General features: G+C 53.2%; 1 protein-coding gene across 1 annotated transcript in view; it reads right to left on the bottom strand.

Moving 5' to 3' along the window:
* Positions 1-265: 265 nt before the first annotated feature.
* The window catches only part of ARRDC1 (arrestin domain containing 1), a 38,899-nt gene continuing 21,504 nt past the window's right edge, over positions 266-17,660 (bottom strand). Inside the window, exons 3-8 of the mRNA XM_085076402.1 lie at positions 8,138-8,188; positions 7,870-8,024; positions 7,202-7,384; positions 6,696-6,872; positions 6,127-6,538; positions 266-5,179 (exon numbers count right to left, since the gene is read on the bottom strand). Coding sequence (XP_084932528.1) covers positions 5,115-5,179; positions 6,127-6,538; positions 6,696-6,872; positions 7,202-7,384; positions 7,870-8,024; positions 8,138-8,188 — 1,043 coding nt within the window. The 3' untranslated portion in view covers positions 266-5,114. The remainder of the gene's footprint in view (positions 5,180-6,126; positions 6,539-6,695; positions 6,873-7,201; positions 7,385-7,869; positions 8,025-8,137; positions 8,189-17,660) is intronic.

The following is a 17,660-nucleotide window of genomic DNA, read 5'->3' on the forward strand; positions in this document are numbered from 1 at the left end:
GGTGGATCCTTCCAGCTCAGGATATTCCATGATTCTGTGATTCACCATCACAGACTAGGTGGGTCTTCCCACTCCAGCCACTCCCCTGCTGAGCTGGAGGAGCCATGGCTTTGCTTTAGCCTCAGCTCTAACCCAACTTCCAAGCTCTGACTCCAGTGTGGATGCCTCCACTGACAGCTCTGAACCACTTCTCTCCATCAGCTCTCAGCATCCAGACAGCTGAGGTATCATTTATGATCATCACATACCCTGAGAAAAACACCCATGGTTTTAAAAAAGATCATCTTTATTTACATTTTTCCAGTTCTTTACATTTGGGGGGGTTAAAGCCCAGGACAAAAATACTCCCCAGAAGCCATGGTAAACCTGGAAAACTGTGAGTTTACATTTGAAAACCCAGTTATAAATTGCAGAGAAGTCTTAGATTGTACAGAGCCTTCACAAATTGTTGTATAAAACCCCAAAATCTGTAAAGAGAATCACAGGAATAAAGAATTACAGCCACAAGTAGTGGTACAAGAAAGGGCACAAGTTCTGAGGGTTTTACCCCACCAGTGTCTCTTGGGGAGGAGGGATGAGACATTCCTGTTGCAGATAGTTGGAAATACTTTAAAATATAGAATAAAACCCAAATGGAGCCTAGAACACCCTGTATCTCCCATCTTGTGCTGGCTCAACAGGAAAAAGTCCTAGCAGAAAATATTTATTTTTACAAAACTCCTGGAAGTTCAGTGGAAAGCTAAAAAAGAATCATTGTCCAAAAGAAAGAAGAGCCTTTGCATCCCCCGACTCCCCTTTCCCCATCTCCTGCAGGCAGAGAGACAGCAGATGCCAAAGCAGAGCTTAGTGGGACACAAACAACACTGAAAAAGCCAAAGATACAGTGGTGGGACATGTAGAGAGCAAGACAAGAACAAAACCATGAAGGACATAAAAGCAGCAGGGAAAAAAAACCAAAAAAGAACCAATGATATTTTTGGTGTTTTCCATTGAACACTGAGTTTGGAAACAACTCACAAGCTTCTCTCATACCCCACTGCTCCCCCTCCCCATTTCAAACAAACTCAAAACCAATTGCTTCAAACATCTGAGCCAGGAATTTGCATGAATTCCTATGTGCTGAAGTTTTTTACCCAGAGCTGGGTTAGGAAAAATAGGCTTTTTTTTGTCTTTATTCCAGTGTTCAGCAAGAGGAGGGAGAGATGACCAAGGGCCTAAAGGAGTTCCCCAAGACTTCAAGAGGTAGAAGCCAGAGAGGCTGTGGACAGAGGACAGAGGGATTTTTCCTCTCTGGGGAGGGTGAGTAGACAAACTCAACCCCAAATCCAAACCCAAACACTAGGGTTTGCCCCACTGTGCTCATCCAAAGCCCTCATACACCCCAAGGACTTGCCCTGGGGCCTCACCTGCAGGGGGTTCAAGGAGAGCTGGACTAACCCCTCCATCCTGCCATCCTGGCCCATTTCAGAGAGCTCCATTAAACATCAACAAGGCTCTTTGTGCCAGGCTTCACTTCCCTGTGCAGCCTGGGACAGGCAAGGCAGGGCAGGAGGGTTGGAAAACACTGATTGTCACTTGTTACGTCAATTCTCTTGCACAACAAAGAGGCTGCACAGAGACAACCCCAGGGTAATGACTTGCACCATGGCCAGAGCCACCTCACAGGGCTGAGAGGGACCCCTGTAGAGCAGCTGGGTTGTGGAGCTGCCCTGGCACCCAGAAGGACAAAGACCACCATGAGGTGTAGCTCCAACTCCTTCCACAGCAGCTGGAGGTGATGGACACTCCTGACCAGTGAAGTGTTCCCGTTTGCTCCTTGCTTTGCAAAGGGCACTCCGTGAACAGCAAAGAGGTCCCAAGGACCAGTTGGTAGCAAACAGAATTTGGGAGAGCAAGTTGAGGTGCACAGGAGCACTGGAGAGACCCAGGGCATAGCACAGGAGCCAGGCTCCCTCCTCCACAGCCTCCAACACAGATGGGATATTCCCAAAGCAAAGGTGGAACAAGGAGGACAGATGCTGGCTGGGAGTCTGGAAAAACAGCCCAGTGGCTCTGGCCACAGCAATCCCATTTTCCAGTCCAGGAACATGGGCTGGACACATCACCAGCAGCTCAGCTCCTGGGATGGAGAAGAAGCTGGGTGACCAGTCCTGGTCCCAGTCCTGTCTGCCTCTGCCAGAGCCTGGCTGGGTCAGGAGCCTCCAGCCCAACCCAGCAGGTCCAGAAGCACTGACAGTTCATAGGAATTTTTCCTGAGGTGGGGAATTGGATTGAGGGATATGTACAGCCAAGAGCAAGGAAGGCCACAGGAGCTGCAGCCTGAGCCAGGCAAGACAGGCTGATCCAAGGGGGAGGAAGAGGGAGAGCACTGGGGAAGAGCTGTACCTGCCTTTGACTCCCTGTGGATGAATAATGCTGCTCATGGCAGGCTGGAGCACCAGGCAAAGGAGAGTCTGGGCCATGGAAGCTGGGCAGAAGCATAAGCTGAGCAGAGAATGAAGAAGGATCTTTGTGTCCAAGACACAGATCACACCCTGCAGGGACAACATTTAGGGAACACCTGCATGCTTCAGACATGGGATCACCAAAGTGGGGTGTGGGGAGCAGCCTGCCTCCACTTTTAGTAAGTTTATTCCAGATGGCTCTTTAGGAGAGGGCTTGGGCTGGTGGTCTCCAACCTGTCCAGCCAGACTTTAGCTGTGCCATCTCCATCCTCTCAAAGGGAGAGTCTGCTCTCCCCTTCCTCCCCACCAGCCCACCCTGTCAGCAGTGAGCACTGCCCAAGACTCCCAGGGCACTTGGACAAATCCTGGCTTTGGGACACAGGGCCTGGGAAGCAGCAGTGCAGTGGCTGCTCTCTCCAGAGCCAAACCCACATGGTGCCAAGTTCCCTCCAGCCATGTGGAATTATGAGCCTGGCACTGTGGTCAGACCACACCGTTTTTGTTTTCCCCGAGATGCCTCAGCAGAGTTCACCACCCTTCCTGGTGAGAGCAAAAAAAACTTCACTTCTTTTTGTAAGAAATCAGCAAGGTGCATTCCTGGATTTGGCATGAACAGGCACATGGATCAGCATCAGAAATGGATGAAAAAGCACAGCATTTCTCTTAGAATAATTTATTAAATACATCATTAAAATTTGTATTTCTGAACTCAATCATTAAAAACAAAACTTAATCTCTTATATATATATTTATATATACTCAGGGACAATGATAATCACTCTATCAGCATCGGTGCATGTTGTGCCAGCACTGCTCAGAACAGCACCTTCGCTACACTACCCTTAAAGCAGTTCAGTGCTTAAAAAAAAAACCAACAAAAAACCAAAAAAAAAAGCATTTGCAAAGAAAGAGTGCAAAGCAGGGCCTGTCCCAGCTGCCTGAGGGGTGCACAGAGGTGGCTGAGCGAGGAGGCAGTGGCTGGAAACGCTCCTAAAGGTCTGTCAGATATTGCCTGCCCAGCCTGAGGCCGTGTGGGGACCAAGTCTGAGGTGCCAAAAGTCTGGAGGCCACAATTCCAGCCTGGCTGGGCGCCTGTGGCTCTGAAGGACATGGCTTGTGGTTTCCTCACCTTGGGCAGTCAATGCTAAAAAAATTAAACAAGGAGGGGGGGAAAATGCACAAAAGAAAAATTGCAAGAAAACCCAGCTTGTTCCCCCAACTGCTGGGTGCAGCGCAGGCTGTGAGCAAGGTGCAGCAGTTTGTGTTCCCACACAGTTTGTGTTCCTTGTCACATCCTGCTGAGGCTCAGGGGACACACAGCCAGCCAGTGCCACAACAGGCCCCTGGCCCAGCAGCCTGGTGTGCTGCCTTGGCAGTGACAGCCACTGACTGCTGGGGACAGCCACGGCTAAGCCCCACAGAAGGTGGTCCAATGTCGCTGTTGAACCACTAGCAGAGTGCAAGGACCAGGCTGTATCAAGTGTGGCAAAAATTCTGATTTTATTATTTAATTATAAAACTTATATAGACTTTCAAAGGTTGTCTGGATTGGGTCAATTCAAAACCTCCCCCTAGGCCGATTGGCCAGGCTTGAACTGCCTATCTTTCCAGAGACCATTTCAATAACATCCAAACTTTATCTTTGTTTATAGAACACAGGAATAAGAAGAGAAAAATTCCCATGGGAAAGAGTCTGTGCTTGCCACAGTCCCAGAGGGAAGGGATCCCATGGGCAGAGCCCCTGGGCAGACTCAGAGGTAGCAGCAGACAGACTTTTGTGATTGATGGTCATGTACTCTGGCCTGGGAGGACAGGGCTCCGTGCAGGGGAGCAGATGGGACATGGATGTGATCTCCCTGCTTGCAGAGTGACCAGTGCTGTTATCCTGGGCACCAAGGCCCAGCAGGGAGCAAGGATGGGCTGTGTCCCTCATGGCTCTGCAGAGGAAAGCCACCCATGATGGAAAAGGGCACCCCATGGAACACCAGGCTCACCCCCACAGCTCACCAGGGCTTATCAGCAAGTGCCCCCATGAGTCCCTCCTCTGCCCATGGCCACTCACACTGCCAGTCACTCCCCCCACAACTCAGGTACAGCGAAGGCTTGTGCTTTTGGCTTTTTAGAAGTCCTGACCTTCCAAACCTGCTTACTCCAAGAAACCTCCTGCTACCCTTCGGACCTCTGAGGACGAGGAGGAAGGGCTGTCAAAACCATTTGTGAAGAGCACATGGCCCCTAAAAGAGGAGAGAAAGTCCACCCAGCCCAGCCTTCACCTCCGGTGGAGCTGTGTCAAGTCAGGAGCGTTTCAGATAAGGCATCGCAGGTGCTTTGATAGTAAAGCAGTTAGTGTTGACTACAGTACTGGAACAGGCTGCTGCCCAGGGCATCCCTGGGGTAAATCCAGCTCTCCAGCACTTGGTGCAGCAGCAGGAGGCAGTTCAGTTCCCCAGACCTCTCCTACACACATGCAGGCTGCTCTGGCTGCCCTTTTTGGTTCTTTACCCCCTCCCTAGAAAGACACTGAAAAAGCCCAGGCCGGGATGTGGCAGCTCCCCCCCCAAGCAGCCAGAGAAACAAGAAGATGCCTTGTTCTGTACCAGACTTTGCCACAGGCAGGTGCCCTGTGGTGCCAGGGTGGGCAGCGCCGGCAGGGCTCGGAGCAGGGGAGGGCTAATTGCCATTGCTGATGCTGGAGTTTGCATTGCTGCAGCTCTGCTCGTAGGATGGAGGTGCCTCTGTGGGGAAAGGAAGAATGAGAGAGGTTATGGTGGGTGTTTTGGAGGTTCCCTTCACCCCAGTCTCTCTAACCCAGTGCAGAATGGAGCAACACACCTCCACACACTCCCTGCCAGGGCCCCAAAACCTGCCCTGCTGAGATACATGGGGTTTGTAGTATTTGAGCCAGCCAGGCCCATCCCTGCCCCAATGCCCACAGTGGTTGAAATCAGCACCTCACAGTTCTGTTTTGTTCCTCCCCTTTTTCCACAAGCATCCCCCTGATCTCCAGCACCTCCAGATCACCCATGCTCCATGTGCCCCAACCCAGGGCTGAGTTACACATGGAGTGTCCTGTTAGCCCAGTGCAAACAGAGGGGTTGATTTGGGTAGGACTGTGCTAACACACACTGCTGGCCCTGTCACCCCAGTAATCCAGCACACACTGCTAACCCTGTCACCCCAGCAATCCAGCACACACTGCTGGCCCTGTCACCCCAGCAGGGCTCCAAGAATCCAGCATGCTGGGATTTCCCCATGCTGTTCCACCCCGGACACTTTCTCACCTCCCACCCCCACAGCTTCAGACCAGCTGCAGGCCCACTCCAAGTCAGACAGAAGATTTCAGTGACATCATTTTCCTGGCTCTGCTCCCACCACAAGCCTCACCAGAAGCCAAGAAGTTTTTCTATCAGTGGGAGGCTGAAAGCTCATTTAAGAGCAGGGAGATCCTCTCCTCACGAGCCCAGGACAGGCATGGGCGTGGATGTGGGAAGGACAGCCAGCTTTTACAGCTGGAAGAGGGGACTCCTCCAGAGGCTAAAGCAGGCAGAGAGATGTCACAATCTGTGACACCAGCCTCCAGCAGACTGACTGAATGCCCAGATTCCCAACAGTTCACAGCTAGCAGAGACTGGCAGTAGGAGCCGTTTATCCCCCAGTCCCAGATCCCGGGAGCGCTGCTCACCGTAGGGATATCCCCACGTGCTGTACTCTGGGGGCAGGATGAGCGAGCTGGCTGTGGGGACAGGCACCACATTCCCCTCGGCGTAGTAGGGGACAGTGATTCCTGTGGACAGGCAGAGTGTGGGGTGGTTTGGGGAGCCCGTCTGCTCCGAGACCGCCCGGATCTCCTGGAAGCTCAGTCCTGGGGCGTAGCTGAACGGTTGCTGCTGGGAATGGCTTTTGGTGGGGATGGAGACATTGTCCATGGGGTGATAGCCACTGGCAGCCTCCTCTTCCTCCGGGGGGGCACTGGGGACCACCACAGATGGGATGTGCTGGATGGAGCAGGAGGGGCTCAGCGGGACCCTGTTCACAGCAATGTTACCAATGTAGATGGGGAGAGTGACCGAAACCTCTGGGGACTTGAGGGAGACCTGGAAGAGAAGGAAAAACAGTGGCATCCTCATTATACATGGCAGTGGGGTTCACCTGATGTCAGGACCACCCACACCACAGCTCCAGAGCTCAGCCCAGGGAGAACAGAGGCAGAGCCCAGCCCAGGGGTATCCCCAGGAGCACGGATGAACTCACCTGGATGTAGTAGTCGATGTGGATGAGGCTGCAGCCCTGTAGAATGGACTGGGGCAGTTCTGGAACCAGGATCTGCTCCTTCCATTCTGCATGTTTCCAGGCTTTCACCCCTGAGCCTTCCACCTCTGCGATTGTCCTCAGGTCATAAATCCAGCGCTTGGATTTATAGGCCACTTTCTGCACAGACAGGAGGAAATACAGCTTGTGCAGAGGCTGCAGATGGACTCCTAACTCCCACAAAATGTAAGTCAGGACACAAACCCACCCAACTGCTTTGTCAAATGAGCACAAGCACAACCCTAACAGGTATGTTCCAGAGCAGGAATACAAATTGTTGTGTGACAGTCTGAGTAGGGATAAGCAAGGCAAGTTCTACCTCCTCTTTTCCCCGGAAGGCAGAGAGGAGCAGAGTCGGACATTTGGCCTCCTGGCTGCCCCAGTTTCACAGAGGGCTCTCTGGGGTGAAGCACCAGCACAAGGCAGAGAATCACCCACTGGACACCCACCTGGAGCAGACTGGCCACCACAGCTCCGGTGTCGCGGCCAGACTTGTTCTCTATGTCGGTGCGAAGCTGGATGGCCTGGCCCACAATGTAGCCCTTCAGGTCTGACGTGGCCGTCAGGATGATGTTGCCACTTTTCACAAGCTTGTAGTTGAACTTCTTGGTGATGGACATAGTGTTGGGCTGCTGCAGGATAGCAGAGACAGAGGTGTTGGCTCAAGAGAGTCAGAGAGCCTCTGGGAAAACACTCAAGAGATTCGAAACAAGCAAACAGAAGTATTTGCAGAAATAGTTGCATCTAAGATGCAAAGAACCAGCAACACCACAGACAACAGGTTTCACTTCTCCAGCCCACAGTTCTCATGTCCTATTAGTCACTCTTGCCTCCAAAGCAAGCTCTCCACACCCAGCTCTCCAAGCACAAGACAACATATCTCCCTGCATGGTGAAAATTCACCTGAATCTTTCAAAACAACACATGCAAAAGTCAAAAATCACCTGGAGCAGGGACTGACAGCAAGGCAGAAGAAATGAGGAGTCCTTGTCCTGCTCTTGCACAGTCATAACATGCAGTCAGAGTTGTCCAACAGCACAGTGACTCCTCAGATAGCAGGACAAAGACAAGTGCTGAAGTGCTGGCACTGCCCATCCATGCCTCTCCTCATTCTTACCTCGATGTCAGGGATGTCATTCAAGTTGAGAGGGCAGAGAACATAGAAGATCTTGTTGCATTTGTAGTCCTTGGAGAAGCGAGGTGTGTCTATCACAGCTTTCACCTGATGCAGGACCTTACCAAAAGGGCCTTCAAATGATGTTGGAGCAGAAGCTGGAGTTGAGAGAGAAAATACAAGGCTGGGTCAGGCCAGTTTCTGAACTGGAGGTATAAGCAAAAGCCAAGGCTTACAGAGAAAGGCCTTCAGCCACTTTTCTGCATCTTACCTGGCAGCAGGAACTGGAAGGGAAAGTTGTGCTCTCCAGCTGTCAGGACCCCTGTGGAAAAAAGAGTGAAGGGTAAGAGGGATAGGCTGACACCTTGGAATGTGTAGTCTTCTGGAGAGAGAGGCCACCAGCCAGGGAATCCCGCATAACCTGCTCAGCTGCCTACAGCCACTGGGCAGCTCCAGATCTGATGGGCAGAGCTTGAGCTAACAGGAGCACCTGCTGCCACCCACCCCTCCTCGGGACAGATGTTCTGCATTAAGATACCCTGTAAATCAAGCTGTTTGGGGCAGGGTCTAAGGGATCCCAGTGCCACAACAAGGGGTTATCCCAGGATATCAACACAGAGCAGGGCTGCTGTGTTTATTTTTCCTCAAGTCTTGCCCATGTCACGCAGTCAGGGGGAAAGTGAGAGATCACAGTCACTGTCTGAGGGTGGTAGGGAATTCTGGTGGGCATCTCTACCACCAGCCACACACCGAGCCCCTCACAGACTGCACAGGGCTCAGGAGCTGGAACCAGAGGTTCATCCACCCTGGTCACAAGAAGGACCAGCAATACCTCAGCCTGGCTGCTGAGACAAGAGAAGCCCAGAAAAATATTTCCACAACATTAAAACCTCAGCACTTGTTTTTTACAACAAGTGCTCTGCAACAGCCTTGAGGGCAGAGCCAAGATCCAGTCCATGGCTAAAACAACAGCTACAGATTCCAACTCCCCAACTCCATCTACCCTCCAGCACTCCCAATTCTGATCCCAGATTCCCTCCAGGGCAGTATGATGGCTGGACTGGACCCTGGACCCAGGGTGATCCAGACACACCAGACATCTCCCAAAGTTGCCTTCAGTAAGAAAACCACTGAGGTTTATCCACATTTGTTAAATCCGTGTACACACAAGAGGTTTTGTTTTTAAAGTGGCAGAGCTTGAAGGAGACCTGGATACCCAGTAAATCGAGCTGTGTTTGTTCTGCTTTGTAGGATCATTGCTGGAGGTACCAAAACCCCAGATCCAGCTGGTGCTTTTGTTGTTGCAAGACAGGAGGAGGCAGCTTGCCTGTTAGCAACGCTGGCTCTGCAGAGCTGACAGTAATCGAGTCCTGTCGTCAGGGGATTAAGTGGATTACATGGAAGGGGGAGGTGGGGGAGAGAAGAGTAAATCCCCCCCACTGTCACTGCAGCCCAGACAGGACTTGGTGCATCGTTTGTGCTGTGAAAAGCTGGATCTCTGCCTCTCTGCTCACTCAGCCACCCCAGGGGGACAAGGGACACCCCAGTGAGCATGTCCTGCCCGCAGCGCAGGGACAGCAGAATAAATAATCCAACACGCGCCTCATCACGGATTCCTGCAAAGACTCGTCAGGAAAACATCAGAGATATCTATTTATACACTTTGTCCTCATAGAGAGGAGCAAGATTTGCTCATTGCCATCACCTCCCTGCTGATTCCCCTCCCGTCCCCCAAACAAACCCGAATTATGTAGGCTAAAATGCAGCACCCGGCGCTGTCACCAGGTGGAGGCACCAAGCCAGGCTCTGCCCTTGCTGCCAAGCCTGATGCTCCAGAGCTGGGCAGGCTCGGTGGCAGGGGTGGGACAGCCCCTCCTGTCCATCTTGGGCAGCCTGGCTCAGTAAAGGCGCCAGGTGAGCTGCAGCAGGTGCCTTTGCTGGTTGGCTCCAGGATAAAGTCAGGTTAATGTGAATGACTCAATGAACGCAGCCCTCGTGTGCTGCCCCGAGGGTTTCTGTCTTTTAATGGGCACCATTCACCATTGATCTTATACCCATTACCCCTGTTTTCAGAAAGCAAATGGATAACTGGAATACATCGACTGCCCTGTGCAGCTTCTGCATTGCAGTACAGGAACTTACTCCACCTGAAAGGGAGTGGGAGCAAGTCCTGTTCCTGCCCTGCAGATGGGAGGGAGGTGGGAATTCCAGAGGGTTGTGGTCACTGAGTTTCCACCAAGACCTGGAGAATTCCCAGCTGTCTGACCTGCAGAGCCTCAGATTAAGGTGCAGGCAGTGATTCCAAGTCTCCTGCTAAGAGCATTCAGTTTTTCCAGGGCCCTTAGGATGAGCCCACAGAGTCCATCAAGTAAAAGTCCTCATTCTACATTACAGGCAGCACCATCCAACAAGTCATTTCTGTCAAACTCCTGCCCAGCTCAGGTGCACCAACAGAAAGTCAGGCTGCAGGTGAACCTGTGAGCACTTTCACAGTTTCTAACTCACACAGCACCACCAAGCAAGGCCATGAACTCTCCCAGGTACACATGTGGGCAGCAGCACCCGCAGAGAATGTGGTTTGGCTGTCAGAGCGCCGTGTGACTCGCTGGCACTGGGACAGTTTCTGCACAGCTCTGAGTACATCACCAGAAGAGAACTGCCTCAGAGACAGCCTAGACCACCCTGATGGTTCTGACCAAGCCCAAGTGCCCAATGACTTGTTGGCTGTGACCCCACAGAGCAGCCTGCAGCTCCCTCCTGCAACAAGCTGCTGGTGAGGGCTGGAAAAGGCCCTTCCTGCTCTTTGCAGCCAGGGAGGAGTTCCCAGACCAGCCACCCCAGGCTGACGCTGTGCCCTGCCACAATTCACAGGGACCAAGGGCATCACAGCCCTGCTCAGCTCAGGGCCACAGAGCCCCAGCCCCACCCTGAGCTGAGCAGGGAGCCAGAGAAGCACAGAAAGCCCTGTTCTCCACTCCACTGAGCAGGGTGGAGATGCTGCAGGTGACCAGCAGCAGCTCTTGTTTTCAGACCTGCTCCTTACAGCCCACTCTCTCCTTCCCCCAAAGAGAGAGAAGCATCCTTAGACACCCTCGGCATCCCAGAGTGGGCATTCCAAGGCACCCACTGGTGCAGAAAGGAATTCAGTGCAGATATTTCAGAGACAAGGGTTAACAAAATTAATACAAAGAAAAGCCCAAGGTCCTGACCAAGATGGGAGACTCCCATGAAAGCTCTGGCATGATCCAGAGTGCCTGGCAGAGCAACAAGGCAGCAGAGACCACAGGTGAGCTCAGGTCCTGCCTGCTTCCTGCTGCAGCAGGAGGAGAGGCAGATATTTAGCAGCAATCTGGGTACAGTAATTCCTGCTTCTCCTGGCAGAGGTGCCTCCAGCACCGACACAGCAAAGGCTCCATTTACAACCTGGAATTACAAAAGACCATTTCTGTCTTCTGCCCACTGTCTGGTGGAAAGCTGGCAAACCCCAAGCCAAGCACCCTTACAGGGGGAAGGGAGGTAGCAACTACTTTTAAACTCTCCAGCTGGCAATTTTGCTCCTAAAGACTGAGCTTCCATTTCCAACTGCTGACTAATCTTGCTATAATAGGGAAAATCTTCAATTTCCCTCATCCCAGCCACTCCTTGAGCACAAGCAGGGCACAGACTGACCTTGAGCCAACACCCACATACTTTTCTCATTGAAAACAGGAGAAAAAGCCACCTCAGCTCCTTGCAAGGGACGCTGGCAGTGTCAGTCCAGCACAGCCTCTGTGATGGTGACACAGGGCAATGTGTGTCTCTCCAGGAATTCACATGCCTTGAACAGATCCCCAGATCACAGCAGGGGAGATGCAGCATCAGGCACAGCATCCAGAGCTGTCCCACAGCTGCATTGCCTGTGCAATTCCAGCATCCCAGCACCAAGGGGAACACAAAGCCCGTGGGAAGCCACTCATTACCCCTGTGCCTTCAGCCCTGAGAGTTTCAAATAACAATCCAGGGCATTTATTGTGCTTATTTCATTTGCAAGTGGGCTTTGCAACAGAGGTTGTTGGCAGCAGGCAGAGGTGAGCTGGTTTCCAGCCATGGTGGGGCCCACGGCCATCCCAACACCTGGGAAGAGCTGCCCTTTCCATGCGGCTGCAGAACCAGAGGCTTTGCCAAACCAGCCCCCAGCTTGGGCAGGGCACAGCAGGTCAGCAGGAGCTCACCACTACTCTAGGGGGGCTACTGAGACCCCTCAAACAGGGGCTCCAGGGCAGCTCACAAACCACGGTGAGGGCAAAAGGGCTGTGCCAGCCACCGCAGCCACGCCGAGCCGGCACCTCCCCATTCCCAGAAGCCGGAACAAAGGCCACAGTGTCCTCGGCTGCAAAAAAGCTTTTCCTGAAGTTTACGTGTAGCTAAAAATACCTTGAGAAAGTCATTAGGCAGCAGAGGCAGCTGGCTTAGCAGGGTTTTGCTGTGGGGCCATACCTGCAGCAGCCTTTCCCCCTGATAGGAGCCGAGCCAGCAGAGATTGGCCTCCCCCGCATGGCCTTGGGAAACTTCCGCCCAAAACATTCCTGGAGGGAAAGAAGCTGCTGCCCCAGACAGCCTAGGAAAAAACTGGTCCAGATAGCAGGAGCAGCAACAACACACTAACAGTGCAGAAGAACCTTGGAGATTTCCCTGAATCCAGTGGAGATCTGTCCAGTCTCTCCCATTCATGGCTCAGCTGCTCCCTTCCGTTCCACACTGGGACTGGAGTTGTTCACTTGTACCATTGGAAGGCGAGGAGTTCTGGAACAACTCATCATTTACAGACAGCAAATGCCTTTATCCAGAGGGCTGATGCCAAGTCTCTGGATCCCCTGGTGATGCTGGGTTGCCATCCAGAGAGACCTTGCCAGGCTGAAGAGGTTGGGCCTGTGAGAAGCTCAAGAAGTTTGACAAGATCAAGTGCAAGCTCGTGCAGCTGGGTCAGGGCAATCCCAAGCAAAAACACAGGCTGGGCAGAGAATGGATGGAGAGAGGCCTTGAGGAGAAGGACTTGGGAATGCTGGTGGATGAGAAGCTCAGAATGCCTCAACTGTGTATGCCAGGCCGATCCCCCAGTGTGGGCAGCAGGAAAGGGGGTGATTCTGCCCCTGTGCCCTGCTCAGGTGAGACCCCACCTGCAGAGTTGCCCCAGCCCCAGGGAACAGTACAGGAAAGGTGTGGAGATGCTGAAGAGAATCCAGAGGAGGCTACAGAGATGTTCCAAGGATTGGAGCCACTCTGCTCTGGAGCTGGCAGAGCTGTGGATGTTCACCTGGAGAAAAGAAGGCTCCAGGGAGAACTTAGAGCCTCTTCCAGGGCCTAAAGGGGCTCCAGGAGAGCTGGAGAGAGACTTAGAACAAAAGCATGGAGTGACAGCATAAGGAGGAATGGGTTCCCAGTGCCAGAAGGCAGGGATAGATGGGATACTGGGGAGAAATTCTTCCCTGTGAGGGTGGGGAGGCCCAAGCACAGGGTGCCCAGAGAAGCTGTGGCTGCCCCTGGATCCCTGGAAGTGTCCAAGGCCAGGTTGGACAGGGCTTGGAGCAGCCTGGGATTGTGGGATGAAACAAGGGGGGCAGGGGGTGGAACAAGGTGGTCTTTAAGGTCCCTTCCCACCCAAACAAAGGTTTCTGTGCACTCACTGCAAACCAGCACACTGCTGCACCACATGGGAAAACTGACACCCTCATACCTGTGTGGAGTGAAATGACCACACATCTGTATTTACACTCTTAAACAAATGACCCAAGTCGAATGATCCACAGCTGCTGAAAGTGTCTGGGCTCTTGTCCGAGCAGTGCAGCCTCCCTGGCTGGTGCTGCCAGGCCCCTGCCCAGGCAGAGCTGGCAGCCAGAGGAAGTCACCAGCCCTTCAAAGCCATCATCCCTCCAGATCGAGGGGAAGCTCCCTGCCCACACCCTGCCCTGCCTGCATCTGGCCAAGGGCTGGGAAAGGTCCTCCAGCAGCCTCTGCCCAGCACAAGAGCAGGGCTGGGCTGGGGCTCAGGAGGAGCCAACCCCACAGGAACAGCAGCCCTACCTGCTGTGTCCCACCCACCTTCCCAGGGCTGTCTGGCAGCTTTCTGTGCAAACATCCCAGTCTGACAGCACTGGGGCCAGATCTGCCTGGGCTCTGAGTTCCAAGCAGTGCCACTGCAGGGACACCTGCAAATCCTCCTCCCAGGCTGGCTGCCCCAGTGTCTCTATCTGGAAGTCACAGGCAGTCACAGCCATCTCTCCACAAAGGTCAAAGCCACCACGACAAAGCCAGGTCCTCCAGGATGGCAGAAGGGAGGTGGGAAGTGCCTTGGTCACTCATGCAGAGACACAACAGACTCAGGTGAGCCTTTATTCCTCTGCTATGAAGGCTCACACTGCTGTGCACTGGGACAGCCTGCCCAGATATGTGACACACAGCAGGCTGCAGGCCAGGAACTTGTGGCACAACACACACCTCTGCCTCATCAGGCTTCACCCACAGCTACACAGGGCAAAAGAGGTGAATATTCCACATATCACTCCCTCCATCTCCCAAAGAGAAGAATGATATTACCTCCACAACCACAACCAGGAGCCTGGAAGGTGTCCTGCACTCCAGGCACAGGAGACAGGGAGTGGCTGAAACAGAGCTCCTGCTCTAACCTCTGTCCCTCCCCACCAGTCCCTGCCAAGCACAGGGTTGTGGCTCTGCTTCCTGCTGTACACATGGATGCTAGTACAGGAACAGGCTGCACCTTTGGAGTACACAGATTTTTTGGTTCTTCTAGGAGAGGAACAGCAGGCCAGACCATATGGCAATTTCTCCCTGGCCACTTAACAAGTGATGCATTAACTGTGTTGGCCAATTCAAGGAGTACAGAAAGGTACCTGGTGCCTGCTGGTCCCTGTGCCATCACTTGTAGCAATATGGTCTTTCTTCCTGCTGCCTAAAATTGGCCCTAGGGAAGGCAAGCTCCTCCAAAGGTGCTGAATTAGACTGATTCTGGTGTTGCTGATGCACAGCTTGAGTACTCTCCTCTCAAGGCTCTTCAGGCAGAGATGAGGGAAGGAGCAGATTTATGTTTTCCACTCAGGGGTGGAGAAATAGACAGACTTAGCTCTGCTCTGTGCCACAGGACCCCAACTCCCCAGCTACAGGCAGAGATGTCACTCTCACTGCAGTCCCAGCAGCCAGCACCCCCCTCACCCCTGTCCTCCCCTCTCTCCTCATCCACTTTTGTAACCAGAAAACTGAATATTAGATGTAAGCAAGAGGCCAGAGCTCTTTAGCTCTCAGGAGGCTCTATCAGAGCTGTCAGAAGGGAAGCATTAAGTCTGCCAGGGCACTTGAGGTGATGCTGAGCCATTGCAGCTTTAGCACAGGACTCAACTCAGCCTCTGGTGAATGGAGTTAATACAGGGGATTACAAACTGCAACAAAGGAGGGAAAATGCACACATTTGCTCTTGCCATCAGGAGGCACAGGTGCCACAGAGGGAGCAGCCAAGAGCCAGAGGAGCAACCTGCCAGCAAGCACAGCCAAAGCTGCTGGGAAAGCCTCAGTGTTCAGCTCCAAGGAGAGCACTTCTGCTCTGTATAGCAGCAATGGAGCACAACCCCAGCAGGCTCCATGCTCCCTTTCAAGGCAGCAACTCGTTCACTCCAGCTTTGCATACCCACAAACACACAGCAGGAACAGCCTCCAGCATGGGTAATGCTGCTGAGATAAACCTTTCTGTAACACAGGAGGTGCAGCAGAGAGCCCAGCGCTGAGGCGAGGGCTCCACTGCTCACAAACCTCTGTGTCAGCAGTTTTCAGAGACCTTCTCAATGAATTAGCAGGATCTGGCAGTATTGCAATGCTGCAAAAGCACCCAGAGGATTAACTGGTCTACTGAGGCAAGAAATTGGGAAGTGCTGAGGAAGCAGCTGTGACCCAAGGCAACTGCAGATCCTTCCGTGTGGTTTTCCTGGGCTGAACCTGCAGCTACTGCTCCTGAACCTGGCAGCAGTGTGCCCAGGAGCTGGCACAGCACATCCTTAATGGCTCACCACTGCCCATGGGCACCCTCCTGCTCTCACCTGGGCAGGGGCTGTCCAGGAGCATCACCTGCTGCTCTGAGACCTCCTGCTCACACAGGACAACCTGCACAAGTCTCGCAATCCTGCTTAGTAAGGCCACCAAGATTTTTTAATTCAGCTGAGAGCCAGGATTGTTACCCTGTGCCAAGTGCTGGCCATGAAGGTGTTGTGCCAGGCCGGCAGAGAACCACCCTAGGGAAGAGGTGATGCACAGCTGCCCCTTTTTAGCTCTTTGTGCAAGAAATCTGCCAGCAGAGGAAGCGTGTGGAGCTGCCAGGAAATCCCTGCAGCGCCTTCAAGCTAAGTAACAAGCTGCCAAAAGAAAGGTCAGCTGGAAATTACAGCCAGCTCCCTGCATGAGTTCAACTCAGGTACAAGGAGGGAACGAAAAAAACAAAAGTCTACCTTTGCATGCACAACCCTTCCACAGGGCAAGAGCTGTGTGTGCAGCTGGAGATCCAGGGAAGGGACAGCCCCGTGGGGGTACAGGCACATGATGGACCTGCTCCTCTCTGGCTGAACAAGGGCAGAGCCACAGCAGGGAGGGGGAGAGGAGCAGGAGGCTCTGCAGAGCTGAATCACTCCATTATATTGGATCAAGAGAAGCATCTCTGTGTCTGAGAGCTGTGGGTACAAGCAGTGCCATTCTGTGCTCACTGCCACTTGATCCCCTGCACTGCTGACACCTACAGAAACCCAGCAGCCCCCACCCCTCCTGCATTTCTTTGCTAAAGAAAAACCAACACCAGCGAGCAATCAAAGTCCAAGTGGGAAAAGTAAATACCCTCTTAGCCTCCCCTCCAGGAGGCAAAAGACAAGTCCCCCTGGGAGCCCCCCGTGGGCTGAGTGACCTCTGTAGCACAGCAGTGCTCTCCAGCAAACAGAGCAGCGAGAGGCTCTGGAGCAGCTGGCACACTCCGCACTTCCCAGCAGCTTTTATGTAAAGAGCCTGAGTTCATTAAACCGTTGGCCTGTGTGTGATTGCCAAGGCTACAGCACAATTCCCTGCTCCTCACGGCTGCCTGCTCCTCCAGCTCCTGCTCAGCCCCACGAGAGGCTTTCCCAGAGCACAAAGGATGCCCTGCTCGAGTGGGGACAAGCCCCGAAGGGAGCAGGGTCCTTTGCAGCAACACCCAGCACCAGTGGCATGGCTGAGTCCTCCACATCCTGGGTGCTGTTCCAAGGTGGGGTGAGAAGGGAAAGTGCCTTAAACAAGTGCCAAAGTGGGCATCTGGGTTATTTCAGGGCCTGCCTCCTTTTTCATGCAATGTACAGCCTTAAGAAAAAACCCAAAGCAATGTGTAATACAAGCAGCGGCTGATGCCACAGAGGACGAGCTGCCCCCTCACTTATTTCAATTCAAAGGTGCGTAGGAGGAGAAGTGTGGAGTCACTCTTAGAGGCTTAAAGAGCAATCCGAGCCTCGACAGTTTTGCAAACCTCCTCTCCCCTTCCCCCCACGTGTCCTCAAAGAGCACAGATCGGTGTCTTATGAAGTTCCTGCTTGGGATGTGGGAAGGCAGAGAGCGAGACAGGCTGTTTTTCAGGCTGAGCCTGACTCCCTGCACCACCTCCACAGGTGCCAGCACTGCAGTGCCACCACTGGAGCTGAGCCTCTCACCAGGGACGGGCAAGACAGAGCTCCATTAGCTGTGTGGCCTTGGGGACACCTGGGATTCTTCCTCAAGCCAAGCCAATGCTGTGAGACTGGATG

Source organism: Lichenostomus cassidix, chromosome 17 (genome assembly GCF_008360975.1).
Source record: "Lichenostomus cassidix isolate B80296 chromosome 17, HeHo_3.0, whole genome shotgun sequence".
In the NCBI taxonomy this organism is placed as follows: Eukaryota; Metazoa; Chordata; class Aves; order Passeriformes; family Meliphagidae; genus Lichenostomus; species Lichenostomus cassidix.